Here is a 24181-nt window from a genome sequence, read left to right as displayed (position 1 = left end):
TGTCGTAGAAGCTTTGTTTGCAACCCAGTAGACTGCAACCGAGAAGCAAGAAAAGCATAATGCCGAACATCACCTGCAGAATAAACACCCAGCCCTCCAAACGCAAATGGTAAAGTGGCAAGCCGCCACTGCCAATCGCCAAACCCAGGTCCTGAAGCAGTAACAATACGCTCCAAAGAAGATCGAAGAGCCTCGTCAAAAGTGCGCTAAGCCGCCTCAAAAGTATTAGGGGGGACAAGTACACAACGCAAAGTAGAGTTTAGAAACTCCGGTACAAGCCCTAAGTAACAATAGCTCACACTGAGGATCATCCAGCGTACCAACCTTATCCATAAGCGCAATGGTCTTGGTCACCCAAGCAACTTACACCACGCGAAGGTCGAGCAATGTTAGGTGGAAAGACACCCAAAATCCTGCTTCGGGGGTCTTCTGTAGGCTAGAAAACTTCGGTTTTTCCACGTTAAGATGTAACCCAAAAAGAGGCCCTTCCTCCATAATCAGCTGCAAAATCTTCCCCACCACCAATTTTTTAAAATAGACCACTAATTTTTCCATTAATTACAATTATAATTTAGAAGCATTTTATTATTTCTTCCATGAACCAAGTTGGATCACGTAATTATTTTATACTTCTTCTGTCCCAATACAAAGGCTATCTCATTTTACACGATCTTTTGGATATACTTTTGAGTTTTGACAATCAATATTCGAAGAGTAAATAATTGTCTTATGCTCAATATGTATATTGACCCATATAAGGTTTATGTTTCTTTGGTACCAATAATGTCGCATAAGATGGTTTGTGACTTATGTAAGGGGTCTAAATAGCCTCAATAGTTTAGGTTGCCTTATGTTGTATTTGGTTACCTGTTTTTAATTAAATGCATTCTGTTGTAAAAAATAATAATAATGTCACATGAGGAGAAAAAAATTACAAATGTAATATAATCCAAAGTGTTAAATCATGCATGCATTAACACGTGACAAACAAACATAACATCACAAGAATCTGACATCAATATGAACAAGTCAGCTTATCATGTGGGATACGGTTAGATAGGTCGTGTACTTGTACAAGATCCATTTCAAAGTGTTAACTCAGACATGTGTCAATGGTCTCGACCCATGACACGTAAGCATATTGTCATCTGTGTCGTCTCTCAATAGTCTGAATGTATAAATGTAATTGGATACCATCCAATTACATCTGTACATTCATATCCATTTTGAAAATAAAAAGAGGTTGTAGTCAACTTATCTTTCTGGTAGCCGCTAAACGATCGGATTAGACAGGTCGGTAGCTTGACCGCCAAAGAGACTGAAGAATCCCTATTAAAGGCTTCTGCAAAATTGGTATATCATAACAAAGGTAGGATCGTGGGCATTCCTCTACGATCGATAGACCGACCCTATCGAAGTACTGTTCAAAAACCTCGATCTAATCAGAGTCAAACTTGGATTAAAAAAAAGCCTGAAAATGGCTTTTTTTCATTATATTCCATCTAAATCCCAATTTCAAATTGAGTAAAATAAATACCACGACTTTGGTCTTTTTCAGTATAATCATCACAGGCCTAAGAGAAAGAGCTAGAAAAGCTTGCCGAATTTAGGAAGGCGCAATTTCTTTCCGGGTTGCGATTCAGAAAATATCCCTCGGTCTCCCCGACCGGTTTCGGTTCGATGGTTGGGCCCGAGGATATTGGTTTAAGTCTAATTCATGATCCGAGTGAAGAAGGACTTCATTCAATATTCAAGAGTCAACTTACTTTCTTTCAGCGACTAAGCCAAGAATAGGCTTGACTCGAACATGTGTCAGCGGTCTCATTGCATAGCACGCAAGTATAGTGTTTTCTGTATTTCTAACCAGTCTGTACATAACCAGCTGTCCAGCTTATCATAGGAAATAAATAATATCGAATCAAAACATACCAATTATCGAATATCCAGATGCAGTGAATTAATATCTTATTTGATCGCATCCTTTTTTTCTCACCATTTTCCTATGTCTATAAATAATGAAGAATTTTTTTTTTAACAATACCCTAACTCCCTAAGTCAAAAAAATCACTCAACGAGTAAGAAAGAAAGAGAGAGAGGGAGAGTGACCTAAACCCAGCTCCCTCCCAAGGCAAACCCACCCTCTCAAGAAAAACCCCTCAAATCCCTAAAACAAAGAAAACCCTAATTTCATCCCATCCTCTGTTTTCCCCTTGATTTCGAAATCCAAAACCCTAATTTTCTCCCTCTATTTTTCATGCCATAAATTCAATTCAACAATGTCCCAAAACCCACTTCAACAACCACCCCACCATTCTCTCTCCTCCGTCAACGCCGCCGTAAAAGGCTGCTACGGCTGCAACTCCGACGACCACTGGATTCTCCACAACATCAAATTCCGAGACGAAGAATGTCGAAAACTCTGCACTTCGTGTGTATTAAAGAATCATCCGACGTCGTTTTGCCCTCTTTGCTTCAACCTCCATGACCCCAAAACGCTAAACCCATCTTTGCCATCTTCATCTTCTTCGTCGTCGTCTTCTTCTTCCTTGAATCGCATCCTCACATGCTTGAAATGCAGTTCTGCCTCTCACATCGCGTGCATCGATGCTAAAACCCCGAAATCCCCGTATCTTTGCCCTCCTTGTTCAAACCCATCTTTCAAATTCTTTGATTTGAAGAAACCCAGAAAAATTCGTGATCAACCGCCGTCTGACGGTGGTTGTGGCGGCGGAGGAGGTGGTGGTGAGACCCCTCCGACGAAGGTGGTGGAAGAGATGAAGCAGTATATTGATGAGAGAGCGGCGAGAGTGTTCTTATTGGCGGCGAAGATATCGGCGATGTCGATGAGTAGGGCGGCGAGTATTATGAGGAGTGATGCTGAGAGGAAAGCTACTGATGCTGCATTAGCTAGGAAAAGAGCAAAAGAAGCAATTGATTATGTCATGAGTTTATCTAATTGGATTCCCAATGTTAAACACCAGAAGAGGGATGTTCTTGTTTCGGGTTCGAAACCGGGTTATGAGGCTGGTAAGATGGAAACCAATGGTGGGGTGCACAATGTAGGTGGTTCCGGTGGCGCTGGTGGTAGTGGGAATGGGAATGGAGTGGTGACCGTGGTGCCGGGGCCGCAGAGTAATGGTGGGAATAACAATCATTTGAGTGGTAATGGGAAGGAGACTGCAGTGTAGTTGAGGAATTTTAGTGTTTGTTTTTGAAAATTTACAGGTTAAATTTTGGTGGGGTTGATGAAGATGATCAATTTGTTTTGTAAAATTCAGTGAATTTTATGTAAATTGATGATCCTCTGGATTGGTTTCTTGTATTATAGTTGGAAATGGAGGTGATGAAATTTGTTTGTAATTTGAAGAAAAGAAAATTCAATCTGTTTTATGCCAAATTTGGTGGTGTTTTTAGGAATACTATTGTTAGTAGAATATCCAATTTTTGCAATTGGTGGAGAATCTGTCTTGAATTGCTGTTTTACTTGAAAAGGATACAGAATTCTATTCTTTTTAGTGGGATAGTAGACATAATTTTATCTAAATGTAGCATTTTTCGAACTTAAATGATGTTGCTATTGGTTCGCGCAATAATCACATTTCTCATGTTCAACATGATCCAAGTACACCGTCTGAAAGTGAACTGAGGGCATAATACATGATTAAGTCCAAATGAAAGAATAAATCGAGAGGATCATAAACAACAATATGATGATTTTTTTTATTCACATGTTATTTACAATAGTTTTATTGACATTTTAGCGTAAAAATTATAGAATTACCACAATTATAACATATTCTGGAATAAACAGAACAATTTCTGGACTTTCAACAGGAAGAATATATGGACTGAATGACTAGCCTCTTTTCTCAGGGCCAGAAATATTCCAGAGTACATGTTTTGTCAACACAAGTAATGTAATGCTTGATCAGCGTGATTAGTGCCTTGTTACCAAGTTTACTGTGGCTGAAATGCTGAATGTCAACTAATTGACAGGCAAATGGTTGACTGATAGCAACTGGCTGTTTCTACCCTTGGCCATACTTAAGAGTTAAGCGCCAAATCTGCATCAACACAATGAAAGAGCTTATAAACCAGTCATGGGACGTATGAAACACTTAAACTTGTAATTATCATGCATCTGTCTTGACGATTTAATATAATGGACAATGAAACATCTGTCTCCAAAACAGTCAGTACAAGATACTATCTGTTTTTACTGTTTGGCAAACATACCTGAAGACGGAGGTTGGATTCAAATATAAGCCTCTTGAAGTTTAAAGGCAGAGTTTCATTTCAAAAACAACACCCAACAAAGGAGCTAGACTACATGCAAGTTGAAAGGTTAACGTGCATGATATTGTCATCAAGTTTTAACTGTCACATAATTGGGGCTGCTTCCACAAGGCATGCCTCAACCACCTTAGACACTCTGAAGAGCACTGTGGCCCAAGCACAGAGAATACAAGTCTAAAAAAAAAAAAATCACCACACTGATTACGTAATCAAGTCTCAATGTCTGTTGATGTCACATGTTAAACAAGAGAACCTCTACCCTCTCTACATTAAAAACTTAGTCCAAATGATCTTACAATCATATCCTTCTTGTAAATTCACCTTACAACTCATAGGGTGGTAGATGTTGCATTACCATAGTCCATAGTAGGCAAATTCCAGTAAAACCATATGGCAGTGCCATATAACACAGAGAAAGTGGTTATGCTCGCTTGTCAAATGCTGCAGAGTGAGAGTCCAGTTATATATGATCATTTTGCATCAGAATTCATTGGTTACAAAAAGGCCAAGTAATGAAACAACTTGAATTACAATGTTACTTTCCAAATCAAACCTATCACAACTAAAAGTACAACCTTCTAAAACTTATAAATAGAGACAAAACACATACTTCTTCAAGGCCCATAACCTATTAACCTCCACATCAGACGAGGACTGCCAATTCAAGCAAATCACAGAGATGCTTTGGGAATCTAGGGTAATTAAAGAGTGGTAACATTGGTATTAGGGCCATATAATCCTAATTCTGATATAAATTTAAAGTATTTATAGCAGACAGTTGAAAAAATAAAGTAGCTGAGCACAAAATAATACTTCGTGTGATGAATGGAAATCTATACATGCGGCTTAAAACTACTTACCTACCAGCATTTTTGGTGCAAGTGAATTGGCCAGAGAAAGATACTAGCAATCTGGAGCTGTAGCGTAGCTATATGGAGTACGCTGTTCTTTAAACTTCTCCTAATCCCTCAGAAAGTATGCTACTAACCTCATCCTGCATGACTGAATTGTCGGCCATGTCAGGTTCTGATATTTGAAGCTCCACTTCTTGATTAGAGACAGTTCCAATCAGCGATCCATGCGTACTAGCATCTGGAACCCAACCCTTCTCCAACATCAAATCAAGTAGTTGGCATGCCTCAGATTTATATCCCTCTTTGCAAAGGCCATTAATTATCAAGTTATAAACTTTTGGTTCAATAACCTCAGTTTCCTGACAAATATTTTTTATTGCCGCCCATATTATATGTAACTGAGAGTGATCAGCTAAATGAGACAAAAGGCTAGCAAGTGTTTCACTGTCAGGGAGTAAGCTATTGTTAACCATCTCTTTGAAAAACAAAACACAATAGTTTGTTTCTCTTAAAGCAATCATGCATTGAATGAGGATGCAATATGCTTCCAAGTCCAGAACCAAACCACGCCTTAGAATTTGCGAGAGGAAAGTTAGGCTCTCATATGGCCTATTGAGTTTCAACAGACCATGCATTACAGCAGTATAAGTCATTGTGTTCACAGGATTCAGGCAACTTTGACCATATTTCAGCAACCTGATTGCTTCATCTACCCTTCCAGTTGCAGAAAAACCCTTGATCAAACTGCTGAATGAAGAGGAATGCAGGGAACAATTTCTTGATGACATGAACATGAATACTTCAGAGGCCTCTTCAAACTTTTCTACATTGCAAAGTCCTTTTATTAGCTTATCATAAGAATTAGGATCCAGTATCCAATTTTTTCCACTGAATAGTCGAAATAGCTTTAGAGCATCCTCATACTTGTACAAATTGCAATTGCCAATGACCAGGGCAGAGTAAGTAGCAAAGTCAGGTTCATAGGCCAAAATGATCATCTTTCCAAGAATAACACAGGCTTGCTTAACATATTTATCATTGCAAAGTCCTAGAATAAGGATATTCCAGGATAGATGATCAACCACATCCAAGTTTAGCATTTTTTTTAATAGATCTTTGGAAGCTAGGAAGTAATGAGCATCACAGAAACCTTGAAGGAGCACATTGTAAGGAGCAGGGTCAACAACATGACTATCATCTAACAAAGTTCTTGCCTCGTCAAGGTTCCCGAGTTTGCAGGTTGCACATAGAATGTCCACAAGAACATCAGTTGAAGGACTAAACCCAGCATTTCTCATCTCGTGGAAAAGCTCAGTTGCTTTGTTGAGGTCTTTCACACACAAACATTTGACCATAGACGAGTAGATGCATAGATCAGGCTCAAACTCTAAAGTTCTCATCATGTCGAACAACCTCATGGCTTCTCCCGGCTTATTTTCTTTACAGAATAGCGGTATGACACTAGTATAGAATCTCAAATCAGGATTCACGCCAATTTCAAACATCTCATTCATTACTCCAAGTGCTTTATCCCCAAGGTTTGTGGCAACGAGACCATGTATAACAATCTCAAAAGTCCTACAATTAGGAGCACACCTCTTCTTCTTCATCCTTCTAAATTGATCCAAGGCCTTATCAACCATCTTTGCATCAAATAATGCTTTTATCAAACTATTCAAAGTATCAACATTTGGAAGAGTCCCTGATTTCACCATCTCCTTATAAACCAACAATACATCACGAAAACCTCTCTCCCTCTCTACTAGGGCACCTAAAAGATCATTCCATTTGCCCAAAGAGGGCTTAAACCCACTAGAATTCATAACCAAAATTACCCTAATAGCTTCATCTAACCTACCATCACCAACAAATAGATCCACCAAACCTCCTAGAGCCTCCGCCGCACCGTGGCACCTATCCCTAACCATCTCCCTGCAAAACCCCTCCATTTGATCCACATTTCCAGCAAAACCCAGCTTCACTATAATCCTATAATAGGTTTCAGCAGTATGCCTAAACTGTTTTTGAAGAGAAGCCCATTTAAACACCTTAAGAGCCGAATTCAAATCATGAGTACTATCCAAAACCTTGATCAAACTATCCGGGGACAGCCCATTATCATTCTTCAAGTACTGTATTCTAGGATCAATTTCACTCCTATTTAGCACATTTTGGGTGGATTTTGATAAATTGTGAGCATGATTAACACTAGAAATTGAAGAGAGACACTTAATTGAAAATACCCATCTTGAAATTTTACAAGTTATCATCAAAGATGCAATCTTTACAGACATTCTGAATCAAAAACATTGCAATTAAATCAAGTATAAACAGAAGCTAACCTGTCTTGCGATTATAGTGATAAACTGATGGATGAATACTTGAAAGAATTTACAGGAAATGAAGCAAAACTGAAGAAAAACTATCTATTATTGGAAACCTGGAAAAAAGGTTATTAGGATTCTGCTTCGCCTCTCGTTTCGGCGGTAGAGAAACCAGGAAGTAACTGGGTAGCGAAAAGGAGCCGCTGAGTGTTACAATGATAGGGAAATAACTGAAAAGGCTATTGCTCGCAACTTTTCTTTTCTCTCTTTTTTTTTTTTACCCCTAAAACACTACTATTGTTGAACTTGTAGGGTTCATAAAATCAAAATAATGTACATGGTAATGCACGAGATTAATTATAAACTTACTCGTAATTCATTTTTCTCGGATGTTTGACGTAAATGTGAATAGAATCAATATATATAATGTGTTTAAAATTTAAAGATTGATTTCTCTTAGAGGTATACGAAAAGAATAGAGCGTACGAATAATGAATTTGAAAATTGGTAGATAGTTTAATCTCGAAGATTGATTTACCACTTACTGCTGATTTAGTTAACAAAATGTTATGTTTCCCGTCACAAAAATAAAAATGTTGTGTTGGCAAGTATTGTATGGATTCTACTAATTTCACTTTTAACGCTTTTGTTTACGCAAATGTTTTATTAATACGTACTGTTAAATCTTATTACGTGTATTGAGATCCCATCAAAGATTATTCAAGAGTAAGGGTGGCTGGGTGGTTAACTAGTTATATTTGAGATTATACTCCCCATAGGCAAGCCCGCGTACAAATTAATTGGCAACAACTAATATTACTGGTCCGTACTTAGGGGTGGGCAAAAATTTCGGGTACCCGGAATCGGAATTGGAATTGGAACCGGTGGGTCTGGAGTTGGAATTGGACCCGGTGGTTCCATTTCCGGGTAATAAATTAAGGAACCGGTTGCAACCGGTTCCAATTCCAATTCTTGATTTTTTGGACCCGGAACCGGTTGGGTACCCGGTTAACTAACATATGCTACACTAAATAAGTATTTTTAAAATAAAACTATGGTAAATGTATCTAGTTAGTAAAATAAAAAAAAAAATTATTTTTAATACCTAACATAAATAAAATATCTTAACAAACATATAAATACAAGTGTTAAACGCTAAAAATGAAAATAAACTTAAATAAGTATTATATTTTAATAATTATTTACATAAATGGGTACCCGGAACCGGTATCCGGTGGTTCCAATTCCAAGTCCTAAATTTTAGGACCCGGTTGAACCAATTCCAATTCTGGTTCCGAATTTTAGGACCCGATTACAACCAATTCCGGGTCCGGGTCCTAAAATTTTGACTGGGGTTTGCTCACCCCTATCGGTACTGGACCACATTTAATGTCCCACAAATATATTTTTGACAAAAATGCCCCACAAATTAATCGTGCTTCTACTAATTATCTATTCCTATCTTAATTACACTATACAAATAATTAAACTTCATTTATTAAATTAATTGCTTATGATCCTACTACTCCATATTTGTGAAAAGTCAAAATTTCTTCAATATAAAAACATGAATGATATGATTCTAGGCTTTCTAGCTAAGTGGTTTTTTTTTTTTTATAAGAAAAAAAAAGGCTTTCTAGCTAAATTCTGTTCACTTCAGCTTAATTTCATTCCAGTTCAGTTTTCAATTTTCTTCTCTCATAAACAGTTCACTTCACTTCAGCTCCAATCAATTCAGTTCAGTTATTTTCAGTAAGTTAAAACATTCTCTTAATACTTTTAAATCTACAAAAAAAAAAAATTAAAGATGTGATAACATAAAGTATAAGACAAACATAGATATTTTTAATCCAAAAAATGAAAAAGGATATAAAATAGTCCATTAAAAGATATTATTATGGAATGTTACGTAAAATTTGCTGATTTTGGCATCAACTAGCCGTCCTCTCGTCCCATTAATCCATTATGACGAGTTGTTATTGGGGCATTGGCAAATTGGTATTTTCTATAATAATAATAATTATTATTATTATAATAATAATAATAATAATAATAATACACTCATACTTATATAATAAATTTCTTCTAGGGGCTTGCCCCTCTTCTTCACCAAAAAAAAATATAATAAATAATTTTAATAATGTTTCGTTTGTAATTTTGTTCATATAATGTAACAATTTTAAGAAAAATAAAGTAAAAAAAATGGTGGGGCAGTTAAACAGTTAGTATTAGATCACCCAACGTCGTGCATGGCGTGAATGGAGTTATTACATTTACAAGCTTCAGTTCGTATGACGACTACTGACGACTGACGCTCAATTTATTTTATGTCTCAATTTATTTTATGTTATGACATGCTCCTACCGGTATATTTTATTTATTAAGTCCCTTGCAACCTAAAATCTTGGCGTGTTCAAGTACCTCCTCCGATCCACTCGCTACAATTGCAAGTTTGCAACATTGATTTTATACTACCTTCATTTTTTATTAAGTGTAATAAAAGGGTATTGTTTGTGAAACATATAATATGCATGTTAATTATATTTACAAATGAGGATTGGAGCATGGGTTTTATTAGATTACAAAACTAATTGATTTTTGCAATGAATATACTTATGTAAATCAACTAATCAAGTGTAATGAAGTTCAATAATGATGTTTGTGGTGGCATGGTAAATTGGTAACATATACACAAATCCTTCGACGTATTCAAGTGATTCTAGTTCGACCCTTACCACAGAGAAAAAGAATACTCGTACAAATACTCGTATTTCATGGGTTTGTTTTTTATTCTTTTATGTTACTTTGTACTCTATCATATGTGATATCTCTTTTTTTTTTTTTTTTTTGTATGTGTGTGTGTATGATCACAGGTCTATTTTAAATTTGTTTCTATATTCTAATCTTATCCTTATTATCTACAAATATATAAATCGCCACATCGAATCTATAATATACGTATTCAAATAATCATGTGTGGTATTGCGATCTTTACTTCATACGGAGTATATTAATTCTTTTATTACTTATGGAACAATTGATTTTTCACATGTACTTTTTACACATAATCTATTGTCATTTTTATGTAAGGAATCTTTTATCTTGTAGAGTCTTGTTAATTTCATCATTATACTTTCAAATTATCATTATTGTTAAAGTTACGTGCTAGAAAACTTTCCTTCAATTATACAAGACTAGCTTAGAGAAGTACGAATAACTTTTTTTGTACTTCTATAGTTCTATGAACAAACACTAAACATCCATCTATACTACAATAAACAATGCTTGTACGATTGTGTCAATATAAAAATCCTCACATGGGTCAAACTAAATTAAATTTGTATAGAAAATTTATACGATATCAATTAATCTTAAATCAAACGTGATTACATAATAAATCCATTAGAACCATTACCAATTACGTATAAAAAATAAATCGTAATCCAATCTAATCCAATCCGATTCACACGGAGTTCATACCATAATTAAATCATTGTTCAAATCCAAAACCCTACATCTTTTAAGTACACGCAACTTGAATTGCTATCCCTCTTAAACCAAATGGTGCAAAATTAATCACCTTTTAACATCACCATTTAATGGGACCCACTTTCCCACCATTCACAGCTCACTTCCACACTTACGTGGAGGAGAGAGAAAAACTTAAACCCACTTTTCATTGTCCAAATTTTGTATTTTGCCGCGCTATACCCCTCATAAACAATTACAAAATAAAAATAAAATTTGAAAACCACTTTTTTAGGTTCGGAATTTGTCTCTTGTTCCAAACCTAAGGTTCGGACATTTCTCCCGAACCTAATCTCTCAAAATCAAAATTCCCCCCTTTATTGTCACTTCACACAGTTCTCCCTCTTTCCTTCATTTTCTCTCTCCTCTTTCTTTCACCTCTTTCTCGTGTCAACCATGCCGTTTTCTGCAACTGTTTATTTCTCTTAAAATCTTGAAACTTCCTACAAAAATGTCAATTATTTTCATCAAAGATTAAATCTTTTTCAATCTCCAAAATTGGGTTTTTTTTTTGGAATGTAAATTTCTTAATTTTTCATGCTTCTTTGAGCTTTTCTCACGGTAAGATTTCTACCCTTTTAAAAAAGACATTTTTTGTTGTTGTCAAGATTGTGTATTTGTGGTGGTTAGCCGTGGTCTTAACTAATGGAAACGCTAACTGCTACCTAAAACGCTACCTTACCGCTGAACACAGACCGAGTGATGATAGGTCATGGTTAGCGGTAGAGAGGAATTTATGGATGGTCATTGTTGTACCACATAGTAAAGTTAAGTGTCAATTATTGGGGGTCAGTTTACTTAATTACATACAATGAGATTAGACAAATATCAAGCTAGTTGTGAATATTTTTAATTTTAATTTAATTATAGTCGTAGGCTTACTCATATTAATTAAGCTATCTATTTTGATTCTTATTGTTATTATCTGAATTAATTAATTAATTAATTCAAACTGACGTTCGTTCTTTCTTGGTGTTGCAGGTACTTTGAATTTAAAGATAATAAAAAAAGGATAAATTTAATGCAGAGATCAACAACCTCAATCAAATTCACATGCATCCTTAAAAATTGATTAATTTGTCGACCCTCATTTCTCCTGTTACTCAATTTTTTTTTCTTAATTATCACCCAAATCACAAAATTTAAATAAAAAAATTATAAATTCTCTCCCATTTTTCTTCCACCAATCCCAATTTAATTCAAATAAATAAATAAAAAAACCCACTGAATTATTTTGATTTATAGCTTTTGAAATAATTGAATTGGGTTTTTGTCTTTGTGATAAAAAAAATGGGTTCAATTTCTGAGGGACCCACCTCTTCTTCTTCATCATTTTCATCTTCAAGCTCAAATGGGAGGGAAATTGATCCATTGTTAAGGGATTTGAGTGAGAAAAAGCAAAACTTTAAGCGAAACGTGGTGTCTTTGGCGGCGGAATTGAAGGAGGTTCGAACTCGTTTGGCAGTGAAGGAGCAATCTTATGTTAAAGAAACCCTAACAAGGCAGGCATGTAGTTTGGCTTTGGATCTTCTTTTTGTATTTTGTTTTATGTCAATTTGATTTTGATTAGTGAAATCATTTCATTTGAATTCACCCCTTTTTGTTTCTTTGTTGAATTGGGGTACTTTTGCTTTGTAGGTCCTTTTGGATTTGATATGATTCACATTTCTATAACGAGTGTGTTGTATACAACATGTTTGTCGTGTCAGATCACGTAAAAGTCGTTCATTTGTTGAGTGTTCTGTATCGAATTTGTGTGAAATTGGTGTAATTGAGTTCATGTCAAGTGAATGACTGTTGATTTGGTTTATTGAAATTTAATAGGAAGCCGAGGCGAAGGCGAAGGGGATGGAGGAAGAAGTGTATAGATTACATAAAAGTTTAGATGAGAGAAATAAACAATTACAGGCATCAGCTTCATATGCTGAAAAGGTACCACTCATTAAAAACCCAATTGTTCTCCTGATTCTGCGTTTTAGTTAAGCTTTTGTTTAGCCATTTTTGGTTCATTTATTATATGTATATCAAGATTAATAATACAAAGTTTAAAGCTTTTAGCTTGATTCTGGGACAATTTGGGTCTATTACAAGAAATGTGTTTGACTGTGATTTTAATATGTTAATTTTGTGGCTGTTTTTTGTTTGTTGAACTTGCATACATCATTACCTTATCTTTTCAGGTAATCCTTTTGGTTTTTCCTTTGTGTTTCATAGTGGAATATGTGAAAAGCTAATTGCCAAGTAGGTATCAACTGATATTATATTATTGTCTTACTTTAATTGCGGTTTGATTGATTCAAGGTTGTCTCTACTCTTAAGTGCGTTTTGAAATTGCGCCTTTTATTTGTATTTTTCTTGGTGCAATGTAGAATTTTCTGCCCCTTTTAAATTTAGGGTGTTTATGTTGCTTAAAGTCTATAACTATTCCTTACTACTCTCTTATAGTCCATTGCTTATTATTTGCAACATTCATTGTTTGTACGGCGATTTCTTACTATTATGTAACACTAATTTACCGTGTTGTGGTATGGAAGTTTGGAGGGGCGAGTTGTGAACAGGTGGTTTTCTTTTTCTGGGATCCCTTTGTGATAGAAATAGCTTAGCTCAATTACTTCTTACCTTGCTTTTCAGTTATGGAACTAGTTTTTACACCCAATGGCAAATGTGTTGTTAGCTTGTGTGGAATCTGTATACATCTAATGCCCGTAAATAGGATGCAAGTAACAATATACCTATTTTAGGCAACTATATGTTTTTCTACAAAGAAGAATATGGTCTTGTACCGTTGTATAGCTTAACAAAAGAGATTATACCATTAAAAGTAGCTAATCAAACTGATGGTAGAGATACAAGAGGAGTACATGTAGTGGACTAGAAGTATCAAGGTTGATGATGGATTGTCACTTAAAAAGTGCAGGAAACCTCATTAATATGCTACTGTATTTTATTGAATGTGTTATGTTATTTTTTCCCCGAGACTTCTAAAATTTGGAATGACATGTGAATAGAATGGATTTTTATTATATTACTTGGTACTTAGTATAGATTGTGGTCAAAGTTGAACATGCCAAGGTTGTCTGATTCTTGGAGGGAAATTGTAGTCTTACAGTCTTTATTTAAACATTCTATGTAAAAAAAAATAGCTATCCCATGTGATAATACTAAATTTCCTGTACTTATCATAATTACTTTAATAATCTGTCTAGATGTTGGTGAATTTTTGTAATGTTGTATTTGCTGTTAATTGAGTTATAAACTTATAACTTGTAAACATAGCTGAATTTGACTGTTAGGGTATACAAATTAGTTGAGGTTCTATGCTTGTTTATTCTTGGGTTATTGTCTAATTCTGTACCCTTTTAGAAAAACTAGATTCTAAGGTCTTTAGGGATCAACTGCATGGTTAGGATAATAGCTTTACAGCCTGTATTCCTTTTGATCCTGAATTATTGTAATTTCATTAATTCCTTTTTGTTCAAGATAAGTGTTGTTTTAGATTTCCTTTGTTTCTACCCTTCTTTTGAAATTTGTTATCAATTTATTTTGGGAGAGTACTTTGGTAACTTTATTGAGCATATACATTTCTTATTCCATGTGCACAACTTTTATAAAGACAATTTTATTTTGGATTCGAAGGACAATGATTCTAAATGCTTTATGATGAATAGCAAGAGAACTTAATTACTTGCCCTTAAATTCGTGGCCTTGATCAAATTTTATTAATAACAATTTGGCTTAACAAAACTGGCAATATTGAGCACCATAACTCTTTAATCAGAGTTTTGTGTAGCTAATTGGTCATTTTTTATTGTTTGGTAATACTTCAAAGAGGGTTAACTGGTTAAGGGAGGCTAAATTTAGGCACTGCATGATGAAGTTTCTCAAAAGTGGTTCTAATATTCAGGGTACCCTGATTTTTTGCTCACCCCTAAGTGCATCCCTCTCTCGTTGATTAATTGTATTATTTACTTGTCTAGTTATTGCCATCCAACAGAGCTTTTGACAAATTTGAAAATTAAAATTGGTCTAAGAATCTTGCATTTTCTATCTTAATCACTTTATAATGTACTTATGCTGTCTTATGGTGCGCATGTACCTTTATATCGTTTGCTAGCTGCATATCTTTATAGACATTAGTTTCTCTATAAACTCAGCAACATTTTTATTTGCTAACTGGTGATCTTTATACATAGCAGTACCTTAAAGATCTGGATGATCTTAGAACTCAGCTCACGATTACTCGAGCTACAGCAGATGCAAGTGCTGCCTCAGCTCAATCAGCCCAACTGCAGTGTTTGACTTTGCTGAAGGACCTCGATGAAAAGAATAATGCAATAAAGGAACATGAAGATCGAGTGAAGAGGCTGGCAGAGCAATTAGATAAACTGCAGAACGATCTTCAAGTGAGGGAGTCTTCACAGAAGCAACTGAAAGACGAAGTCCTGAGAGTTGAGCATGATATCATGGAAGCCATGGCAAAATCTGGCTTTAACATGGACTGTGAACTGAGGAAAATATTAGATGAGGTTTCACCCAAAAATGTTGAGAATATGAACAAGCTTTTGTCAGTAAAGGATGATGAAATTGCCAAACTAAGGGACGAGCTAAGGAATCTGTCTGCCCATTATAAGCTAAAGGTCAAGGATCTGGAGACACAGGTAGACGACCATTGCTGTTGAAACGTCCTCTTATAATTAAACAATTTTAATCATAATGATTTTTAATTGGAGTTTTTTTTCCTAAATAGATGGAGAAACATCGAAAGGCTGATCAAGAGCTGAAGAAGCGAGTTCTGAAATTAGAATTCTGTCTCCAGGATGCTCGTTCTCAAACAAGAAAACTTCAGAGGGTAATTTACAAATTCCTTCTATTGTAATGAATAAAACATTCCAGTCATCTTAATCTGCATTCCAAGCAAACATCTGCAAACAATCTCCTTAAAATTCTTCTCATCACCCCATCTCTTTCATACCTAGTGTTCATTCTTGATTTTTCCTTTTTACACCATTCTTTTTCTTTGGGGATAGAGAGATGATGATTCTCTTTCAGTCTTCGGTACCTTTTTTTTTTCTTTTAAAAGGAATATTGGTCATTAGTTCTAAACATTATATTATGCATACTTTCTATTATTGCTATAAATATTCTGATATTTTCCAGCAGAGATCAGTATCACTTTCATTGCCTTAGTGGTGCTGATCTACACTAAAGTTTTCTTTTTGCCTGTTCTGCACATTGCCCCTTGTACTTAAATTTGTTATTTTTCGATCTGCTTCTGGCAGGCGGGGGAGCGAAGGGACAAGGCTATAAAAGAATTAAGGGATCAATTAGCTATGAAGCAACAAGTTGCAGCAAAGAGTGATGAGAAGCAGAATAATTTCTGGGAAAGTTCCAACTTCAAGATTTTGGTTTCCATGTCAATGTTGGTCTTGGTGGTCTTCTCAAGGCGGTAGTTTATCGCTGTTAGTAAGTACAGTTTGTAGAATGCAAGGGAATCTTATCTTAGGAATCCATCTTTAGGGTATTAGGAAGAACTGCAGAGGCTCAGTGTCTGTAAAAAAAAAGAAAATGCCTCTTTTTTTGCCCCCATTTTACAGTTAGTACATCGGCTGAGAGCATCGTTTTGATGCCTCTATAAGTAGAATATTCCAGAGACATGTGATATGACCACATTAATGTATAATTTAGATTATATATTAGCATATATTAGAGGGAAAATTAATATTATGAGCTCGATTATCTCTTCAATTATTGCCTTAATATTCTGCTATCATTTCGGAATCTCTCTCTGCTGCCTGCTGGACTGTTGTTGAGAAGAGAACAAAGAAACTTCATGAAACAGTCAACTAAGTTGGGTATGAAATTAAACCTGTTTTCTACCTGCCTAGCATGTGGGAACCCAAGGTTTTTTTTTAAAATAAATTTCTTGATTATTTAGATGAGGACAGTTTCATTTGTCTGATTATTTCATATGCTGACAGTTTTGATGTGCTAATGTTGAAATTAATGCTGGTAACTGTCATTTCTATACTAGATCACCAATCTACCATCTCTCTGAAACTGCAAGGCGAATTCTTTACTGCATATCTTTTACTTGAACATGGAAGCGACGCTACAAGTTTATGACTTGATTTGCGTTGAGACAACTCTGATCAAATCTTTAATGATCATAGAGGGTGTAGATTAGTTTAAACCTCTCATGATCTCAGAGCAAGTGCAGTGAAGTGAAACATTGCAAAATGTGTTAATCAGAAATGTGTAGGCACAATTACCTGAACAAATGCATTGCTGAATAACATAAGCAATATCTGCCTCAACAGAAATCTGAAGTATTATAACACGAAAACTCTCAACTTCTAATACATTCTCGTGAATCTACAATCATGGGTTTCCTTTATACATCTTAAATCCGCTGATGCGAATCTAGCTAATCCTAATCTAGAGCATCTCATATAGTAACTCTCTTCCCTACAAACTGCACTCATTATCTCAGAGACGATGGCAACTGAAGTTGTGGTTTGGATTTCTGATTACTAACACTCTTTAAGTACTTACTCCTAAAGCTAATATTCTGTAAACCGCTACCATATTTCATTGTCTCAATCTCATAGGTCTAAAAGATCTGTACAAGAGCATAAGTTTCTTTTACCATTAGCTAGGATCCTTGTTAACCTTCTGACTTGAAATAAAAAAACTCATGTACTCAGAATTAGTTTTCCTGTGAAGTAGAAAACTACCAGGGTGATGAAACAGAAGTCGGGTCGCAGAGCAGCTGAGCCTGCAGGAAGAGATCCAAGTGGAGGGCTATCAGGTCCATAACTTGCAGGAAACAGTGAATTTGGGTTGCCTGGAGTTGAGAATGATGGTGATCCAAAGGTGCTGCAAGCATATAATAAGAAGATAAAAAGTATTAACTCAAATGATTATTATACTGTCTCTATCACAGTTTCATACATATTTATGAAATTTGAAGCATGCATCACGTGTATATAGATCTAGTTAGTTAATATGATAGCATACCTTGATGATGGACTCCCATATGGCATTCCAGTAGTCCCGGGTGAGGATGTTGTTGTCGGTGTTGGAAATGTTGAAGAAGGTGTCTCTGTTGTTGGAGGAGTTGTTGATAGAGGCATAGCTGTTCCTGTTCCGGTTCCAGTTCCAGTTCCGGATGCTGATGAAGGGTAGATACAAGAACCAGTACCTATACATACACCCAAATCCCCACATTAGAACATACTAAGATTAGTTCACACTCACAATTGATGCAAAAATCATGATTCATATCTCTTAAACCCTCTTTAGCTTGAAATTCACTAAGATTAGTAGACACACTCATAAATGATGCAGAAACAAGACCCTTGTGCCAAAACTTACTACTTACTAGTATTAGTAAAGCACTCATTTTTCTTTTTTGGGTTTATAGAAAGTCGCAAAAAAGCAATGATGTAGACAATAATTGATCCTGAATATTGGGTACCGCTAAAACTTTACCAACTAAGCTAATTGACATCAACCCCATCAAACAAACGTAAATTTTGCAGTAATCATAAAAAATTAAAATGAAAAAAACTTACTAGGATTAGTGTTAACCAGCTGAGCAGCACCCCCAAAATCACAACTAGTAGGTGAAGGATTCTTCTGAAAATAACTATTAAATGCATAAGAAGCATGATTAGCAAGACTATTAGGATTATAACAACTACCCCCATCTTGAATTGTTGAACAATCAGCTCCATTTCCACAAGCATAATCCAATGCACTCTGCAGTGCAGTCTCTGATGCACCACTATTAGCCACACACCAACTCTGCCCTGTGCTACCACCACCTGTGGGCTGGCTAGGCGGGTTTGATACCGGGACGTTTCCGGTATTTGCAGGATTAGTGATGGGTGTAGGTGTTGTTGGGGTGGTTGAAGCAGGGATTGTTGTGGTTGCTGGTGGTGTTGTTGGAAATTGGTTGTTATCTGGGGTAGTAGGGTTTGAAGCAGGGACTGTTATAATTGTTGGTGAAGGTGTAGATGGTGGGAAATTTGCTGGGTTTGTTGTAGAATCATCTAATCTTCTGACAATTCTCTGTGTTTTTCCTGTTTCTGAATCCATAATTCCTCCTGCAAGAAATTTACTATTTTTAGTAAATTTGAACTTTTCAAACACATAATAATTCCATTTTTTTTTAATAGTAAAATCGATTCATTAATGAAATATTATCATACGACATCTGCAACAGATAGTTGAATCTAATAAACATGTAACATATTGAATTGATCTTGCACGGTGAGATATCTCTCGTACGAAAACTAAAAGTAAAGATAAATGTACTTACCACATTTGGAGATGGTTATGGAGAGAAGCAAGATGAGGTATAGAGAGTTAAGTTTAGCCATGAGGAGGGTTTTGGTGGGTTTTTGGGAAGAAAACTAAAAATATAGGAATGAATTTGCAATAAATTAGCTATAAAAAATTAATGAAATGATAATGATTTAAGAAGATTTATAAGTACAAAAATGAAAAATGAAAGGTGAATATAGAGAAGGTGGGGAAGAAAGAAAGTAGTATAAAGTGGAAAAAGGGAAAGAGACCTAGAATATATGGTTTTGTGCAATTTGGTGAAATAGAAAAAAGGAAAAGACATTTGCTTTGTCATCAAAGATGAGGAGATGCATGTTCCTTTGCTTACCAATTACCAATTTTATTTTCTATCTTTTTTTCTATATATTTTATTTATTTATTATTTTTGAGATTATATAGAGCATCAAATACAGAGCATTATGTAAAAATTTGTATTGTTTATAAAAAAAAGAATAAGATGGAGAATATTGGAGAAAAGGAAATCTAAGAAGAAGAGATTAGAGGTTTTTGATGCTCATATCATATGCATGTACAACATGGGGTAATGGGTGATTAATTGATTTCACGTGCTAGTGATGGGAACTCTACAATGGAGTTAAAAGGCATGCCAGACGTATGATGTACATCTTCCATTCATGGGTAATTTATATTTTCTTATACTTCATTCGTTCTATTAAAAATAAAAAAATAAAAAAAATCTCTTTCCTCTTTAATAAGTTTTTAAACTGGATGTTTGGATTTACTACATATACATAAGATTTAAAATCGTGACTTTTTGTTACATTAGCTTTGATACCATGTTAGAGAACTAAGAGTCTTTTTACTTCAGCTTAATTTCAGTTTAGTTCAACTCCAATCAGTTCAATTTAGCTCTTAATTTCCTTTTCTCATAAACTATTCATTTCAACTGTCTCACTTCAGTTCAGTAAATGTGAACATACCCTAATTCAACAAACAAAAAAATTAAGCTAATGATTAAAGTTCATGATATTGGATTTATACTCTATCAAAAAATTATCCAAAATTGTTAGTTGTTACAGTTCAATTAAGATTCAAAATTATATATAATACAAGTTGTATAATGAAAACAAAATTAGCCATACTTAGGGCCCGTTCTCATTGACTGAACTCAGCTGAACTGAACAGAACTGAATTGAGCTAAACTGAACTGAACTGAATTGAACTGAGCTGAGCTGAACTGAACTGAAATGAATATTTTATAAGAGAAGGAAATTAGGAGCTGAGCTGAACTGAACTGAATTGAACTGAGCTGAACTGAACTGAATTTCAACGTAAGAGAACAGGCCCTTATACAAATCATCCAAAAATTAACAAAAGAAAATTAACGACTCAGCCTTAAACTGATCGATATCTTTTTAATTGTCAAACTTTGAACATAAACTTTTATACAAAAAGTGCATTAATGGATCATATATGAAATAATTTCAATTAGATTTGTATTATATATAATTTATTATAAATCAAGAACTTCCAAATTGCAATAATAATATACATATAAAATAAATTTATGGAACCTTCATAAACAAGAAATGCAATATAAACCTTAAATAAAATTGAATGATAAACAAACAAAGACAGCCGACAAGGCAGACAGACAACAGTTCAGGGCCTAAACCTTTTAAGACCAGTTAATTAACCTAAAAGGGTTTAATTAAAAATTTAATTGCAGAGATATTTTATGGTTTAGGTTAGTGGACAAACTTCTTTTGCATCCACTGAAAAATTATAAGTTATGCACAAATAACAAACACTAGGAGGTGCTTAACAGTTAACATTGTGTTATCATTTATTGTCATTAATTTGTTTGTTTTTATTTATTCAACTTTTGTCAAGAAGATAGAGCCAAAAAATAGTTCATTATTCTTTAATTTTTGAGAATAAAAAAAAAATTAGGGCTTGTTTGACATCGTTTTTTAATTTATTTTTTCTTTTTTGAAATTAAAATTGAAAACTAAAAACAAGAAAAAAGAAATTAGAGGTATTTCCACTTTTTGGTTGACTAATTTTTATTCATTACAGTATATATGATTAAAAAAAAACTAGAAAAAAAAAACAACAGTAATGCCAAATGAATTTGAAATTTTTGTTTTTTTATCTATCTTGAGAGTATTTTTGTGTAATTCTAACACTATTTTTGAGAGATACAAACATTTTTAGACTGAAATTTGCATGATTTGTCAAATTTGAAGATTGCTTTACCCTTCCTCCATTTAAAAAAAATTAATAAGTATATAAAAATCTGCCATAAAATTTGTCATAATAAAAAATTTAAAAATGAAAAAGTTCTTCCATATATCCGGGACGATATAGCTTAATGCTAATGATACAATAATTATAATATCTTGAACAATTATATCAACTGTAATGCAATTACTTTCCGTCTTCTTATAAATTAATACTATCACGTTATTATTTTTAATAATGTATGTGATTATAAAATGTTAAGCTAATCAACAATAACATTTAAATAAGAAAAAGATGTCTTTTTCTCCCTCATAAAAGATACCTAATAACGTGTAAAAACAAAAATTGTGTAATATATTTACACAACATAAAGTTAAGATGACATGTTTATGATCGCGATCTCCAATTTGACCCTTCATTTGACGGCAGCCTCATGCAAATATCTTATACACGTATAAACATTGTTTAGAGATTAAGTAAGCTTCGTTCTCATCCTAATTAATCTTGTTCTTTTGTATTAGGAAGCATTATCGAAGGTCCGAGAGGATCGAGCTCATATATATAATATATTTTAGTAAATTTCTATGTTTTATATAATCTTCATTCAAGAAATAATTAAAATTAAGTAAGCTCGTCATGCATCCTAGCTAATGTTGTATTTTAGTATTATTAGAATGATAGATGGAGGGTTATCTAAGGAGATCGAGCTCAAATAATTTATTATAAAATATCATTAGTTCGAATGTTATTCAGTGGCAAAAGTTGTACCGAAAAAAATGGAAGGAAATAAGATTTTTTTTTCTCCAATCCTCTAATAAAAATCTAATACTACCTCCGATTTTTATTATTTACAAGTTTGGGGTATTATTAGTGAGACATAAAATATTCCAAAGTTGCAAATAATAAAAATCGAAGGTGGTAAATAAATACCTTTTTGATAGCAAAGAATTTGTCACATATGTATTATCAATTATGTAAAATTTTTTGCAAATTCAATATAATCATACACGATACACCCTATACATATACGTGCTCCTACACAATAATCACGCATGACACATGCACTGTTTGGGCCAAGTCCATTGTCCTAAGCCCATTGACCTGGAATTACAAAGATACCCCTCCATGATCCAGCCCATCATTAGTCATTGCAAAGTACATATTTACCGTACCCCTAATATGTCCAACTAAGTACAACTTTTGCCACCTGAAATATAGCTATAAATAGCTTTCCAATAATTAATGATGTAACTTTTTCCTAATTCTCTCTCCTTTTCTCTCTATTTTCTCATTCTAAATTACACACACTCTCTCTAGCTACTTTCTATCTCTAGAAAATACATTCGCTGACTTAAGCATTAGAAGGGCTTTCCCGGGACACACCCCCGGGATAGTTAACCTTCTCTCTTTTACAGGCCGAGCTCTCAGACAGGCGCCAGGAGGAGCCGAAGGACGTTTGGACGGTTATTGGACTTAGCCTTAAGACATCTTGATATTATTATATCAACCCCGAGGAGTATTTTGTTTCCAGAAACACACCGATATTTGGTGCGTGTACGATATGTGCTAGTTCGATCTTCTTCAAGCGTAGTGTAGTATGATAATTGATTGAAGATCTGCCTACAAGGCTACAACTATATAGCAAGAATGAAGAAGAACATAAAGACGAAGGTAGTAAAGAGAGATTAAAAAAATGTTATCTAGGGAACTAATAGTATCGGACAAAATAAACAATGTACAACTAGTGCAAAACCAACGTCACCAAAGTTAACTTGATAAGGAAGGATGAACTAACCATATCATACACTGTATAATAAAAACTAAACCATGCATGTTTTTTTTTTTTTTTTTTTTTTTTTTTTTTTTTTTTTTTTTTTTGCACAAAGTTACACTGCTTCATGCACCAAGAATTATAAGTGGCCAAATCTTATTTAAGATAAAGTTTTTATCTAAAAATTATTTTATCATTGATTGTCAAAAAGGCTTCTACAAAGCCAGAAAGTAAGGCCAAAAGATGGCTTAATCAAGCAATCACAATTAAGCTAGCTAACAATTTTTAGATGATAATAATTTAGACCCAAAAACAAAGGGAGTCTTTACATCAGAATTATTATTAGAACCCCCCCCCCCCCCCCAAAAAACAAAAAAAAAGGATTAAGATGTGATTAACAGATAATCACCCACTAATAAGTTACTTTTATACCAGAATAATCTTGGTTTCGTAGTGCATGTGAGGATGTGATACTTTATTTGGAGCTAGATTAGTTTTGAGTCTCATCAACTTCTTTGTTTTTTAACAAGTTGGTTGAGATTTGATTATCTTGCTTTATTATTATATCTTGTTACTTCCATCATACATGCATGAGATGGAAGTATTAATGTGTTATTAAACTTTTGGGATATTATGGTTATCATACCAACTGAATTTTGTCTACAAATAGAGAAGGCTAGGCAAAAAAATTTATCATATAGAACGTTATTTTGTTTGAAGGGAGAGGCATGAAAGCTAGTTAAGAAACGAACTTACAGCCAAACATTCTTTATCAACTCTCGGACTTTGTTTGTTTTGACGGAAAAGATTTCACATTTTCTATTGTTTGACCTTTAGCGGGTGAAAAACAATTT

General features: G+C 34.3%; 4 protein-coding genes across 7 annotated transcripts; 2 read left to right on the top strand and 2 right to left on the bottom strand.

Moving 5' to 3' along the window:
- Positions 1 to 1579: 1579 nt before the first annotated feature.
- LOC110701238 (transcription factor Sox-1-like) lies at positions 1580 to 3397 on the top strand. Its single transcript, XM_021878849.1, has one exon. It carries the CDS (start codon positions 2277 to 2279, stop codon positions 3186 to 3188), a length of 912 nt encoding a protein of 303 aa, XP_021734541.1. The 5' UTR covers positions 1580 to 2276; the 3' UTR covers positions 3189 to 3397.
- A 184-nt stretch (positions 3398 to 3581) lies between these two features.
- On the bottom strand, positions 3582 to 7885 carry LOC110701236 (putative pentatricopeptide repeat-containing protein At3g16710, mitochondrial). Of its 3 annotated transcripts, none has more exons than XM_021878847.1 (2): positions 4237 to 7885; positions 3582 to 4064 (listed from the first exon to the last, which is right to left on the bottom strand). In XM_021878847.1, the coding sequence occupies exon 1, from the start codon at positions 7442 to 7444 to the stop codon at positions 5246 to 5248; it is 2199 nt and encodes a 732-aa protein (XP_021734539.1). In that variant the 5' UTR covers positions 7445 to 7885; the 3' UTR covers positions 3582 to 4064; positions 4237 to 5245. The 3 variants fall into 3 exon arrangements, with proteins under 3 accessions (XP_021734539.1, XP_021734538.1, XP_021734540.1); XM_021878846.1 differs by having other exon boundaries at positions 3669 to 4064; positions 5157 to 7885; XM_021878848.1 differs by having other exon boundaries at positions 3669 to 4064; positions 5161 to 7885.
- A 3149-nt stretch (positions 7886 to 11034) lies between these two features.
- Positions 11035 to 16747, top strand: LOC110701234 (calcium-binding and coiled-coil domain-containing protein 2-like). 2 transcript variants are annotated; one of them, XM_021878843.1, is made up of 6 exons: positions 11035 to 11563; positions 11984 to 12508; positions 12827 to 12934; positions 15196 to 15660; positions 15750 to 15851; positions 16282 to 16747. In XM_021878843.1, exons 2-6 carry the CDS (start codon positions 12293 to 12295, stop codon positions 16450 to 16452), a joined length of 1062 nt encoding a protein of 353 aa, XP_021734535.1. In that variant the 5' UTR covers positions 11035 to 11563; positions 11984 to 12292; the 3' UTR covers positions 16453 to 16747. The 2 variants fall into 2 exon arrangements, with proteins under 2 accessions (XP_021734535.1, XP_021734536.1); XM_021878844.1 differs by having other exon boundaries at positions 11060 to 11563; positions 15199 to 15660.
- Positions 16748 to 17258: 511 nt separating this feature from the next.
- On the bottom strand, positions 17259 to 19699 carry LOC110701235 (mucin-2-like). The gene is made up of 4 exons (XM_021878845.1): positions 19326 to 19699; positions 18577 to 19110; positions 18020 to 18203; positions 17259 to 17878 (listed from the first exon to the last, which is right to left on the bottom strand). Exons 1-4 carry the CDS (start codon positions 19384 to 19386, stop codon positions 17695 to 17697), a joined length of 963 nt encoding a protein of 320 aa, XP_021734537.1. The 5' UTR covers positions 19387 to 19699; the 3' UTR covers positions 17259 to 17694.
- Positions 19700 to 24181: the final 4482 nt, after the last annotated feature.

This window comes from Chenopodium quinoa, unplaced genomic scaffold (assembly GCF_001683475.1).
Source record: "Chenopodium quinoa cultivar QQ74 unplaced genomic scaffold, ASM168347v1, whole genome shotgun sequence".
NCBI lineage: Eukaryota > Viridiplantae > Streptophyta > Magnoliopsida > Caryophyllales > Amaranthaceae > Chenopodium > Chenopodium quinoa.
The sequence above is the reverse complement of the archived record's forward strand: the minus strand, read 5'-3'. Positions and strand labels throughout refer to the sequence as shown.

Bases quoted from the DNA above. Each gene is read 5' to 3' on its own strand.
- LOC110701238 (XM_021878849.1), top strand. From the start codon at position 2,277: ATGTCCCAAAACCCACTTCAACAACCACCCCACCATTCTCTCTCCTCC.
- LOC110701236 (XM_021878847.1), bottom strand. From the start codon at position 7,444: ATGTCTGTAAAGATTGCATCTTTGATGATAACTTGTAAAATTTCAAGA.
- LOC110701234 (XM_021878843.1), top strand. From the start codon at position 12,293: ATGGGTTCAATTTCTGAGGGACCCACCTCTTCTTCTTCATCATTTTCA. The intron at 12,509-12,826 runs GCATGTAGTTTG...GAAATTTAATAG, and splicing joins AAGAAACCCTAACAAGGCAG to GAAGCCGAGGCGAAGGCGAA. The intron at 12,935-15,195 runs GTACCACTCATT...CTTTATACATAG, and splicing joins CAGCTTCATATGCTGAAAAG to CAGTACCTTAAAGATCTGGA.
- LOC110701235 (XM_021878845.1), bottom strand. From the start codon at position 19,386: ATGGCTAAACTTAACTCTCTATACCTCATCTTGCTTCTCTCCATAACC. The intron at 19,111-19,325 runs GTAAGTACATTT...AATTTCTTGCAG, and splicing joins CATAACCATCTCCAAATGTG to GAGGAATTATGGATTCAGAA. The intron at 18,204-18,576 runs GTAAGTTTTTTT...GTGTATGTATAG, and splicing joins GCTGGTTAACACTAATCCTA to GTACTGGTTCTTGTATCTAC.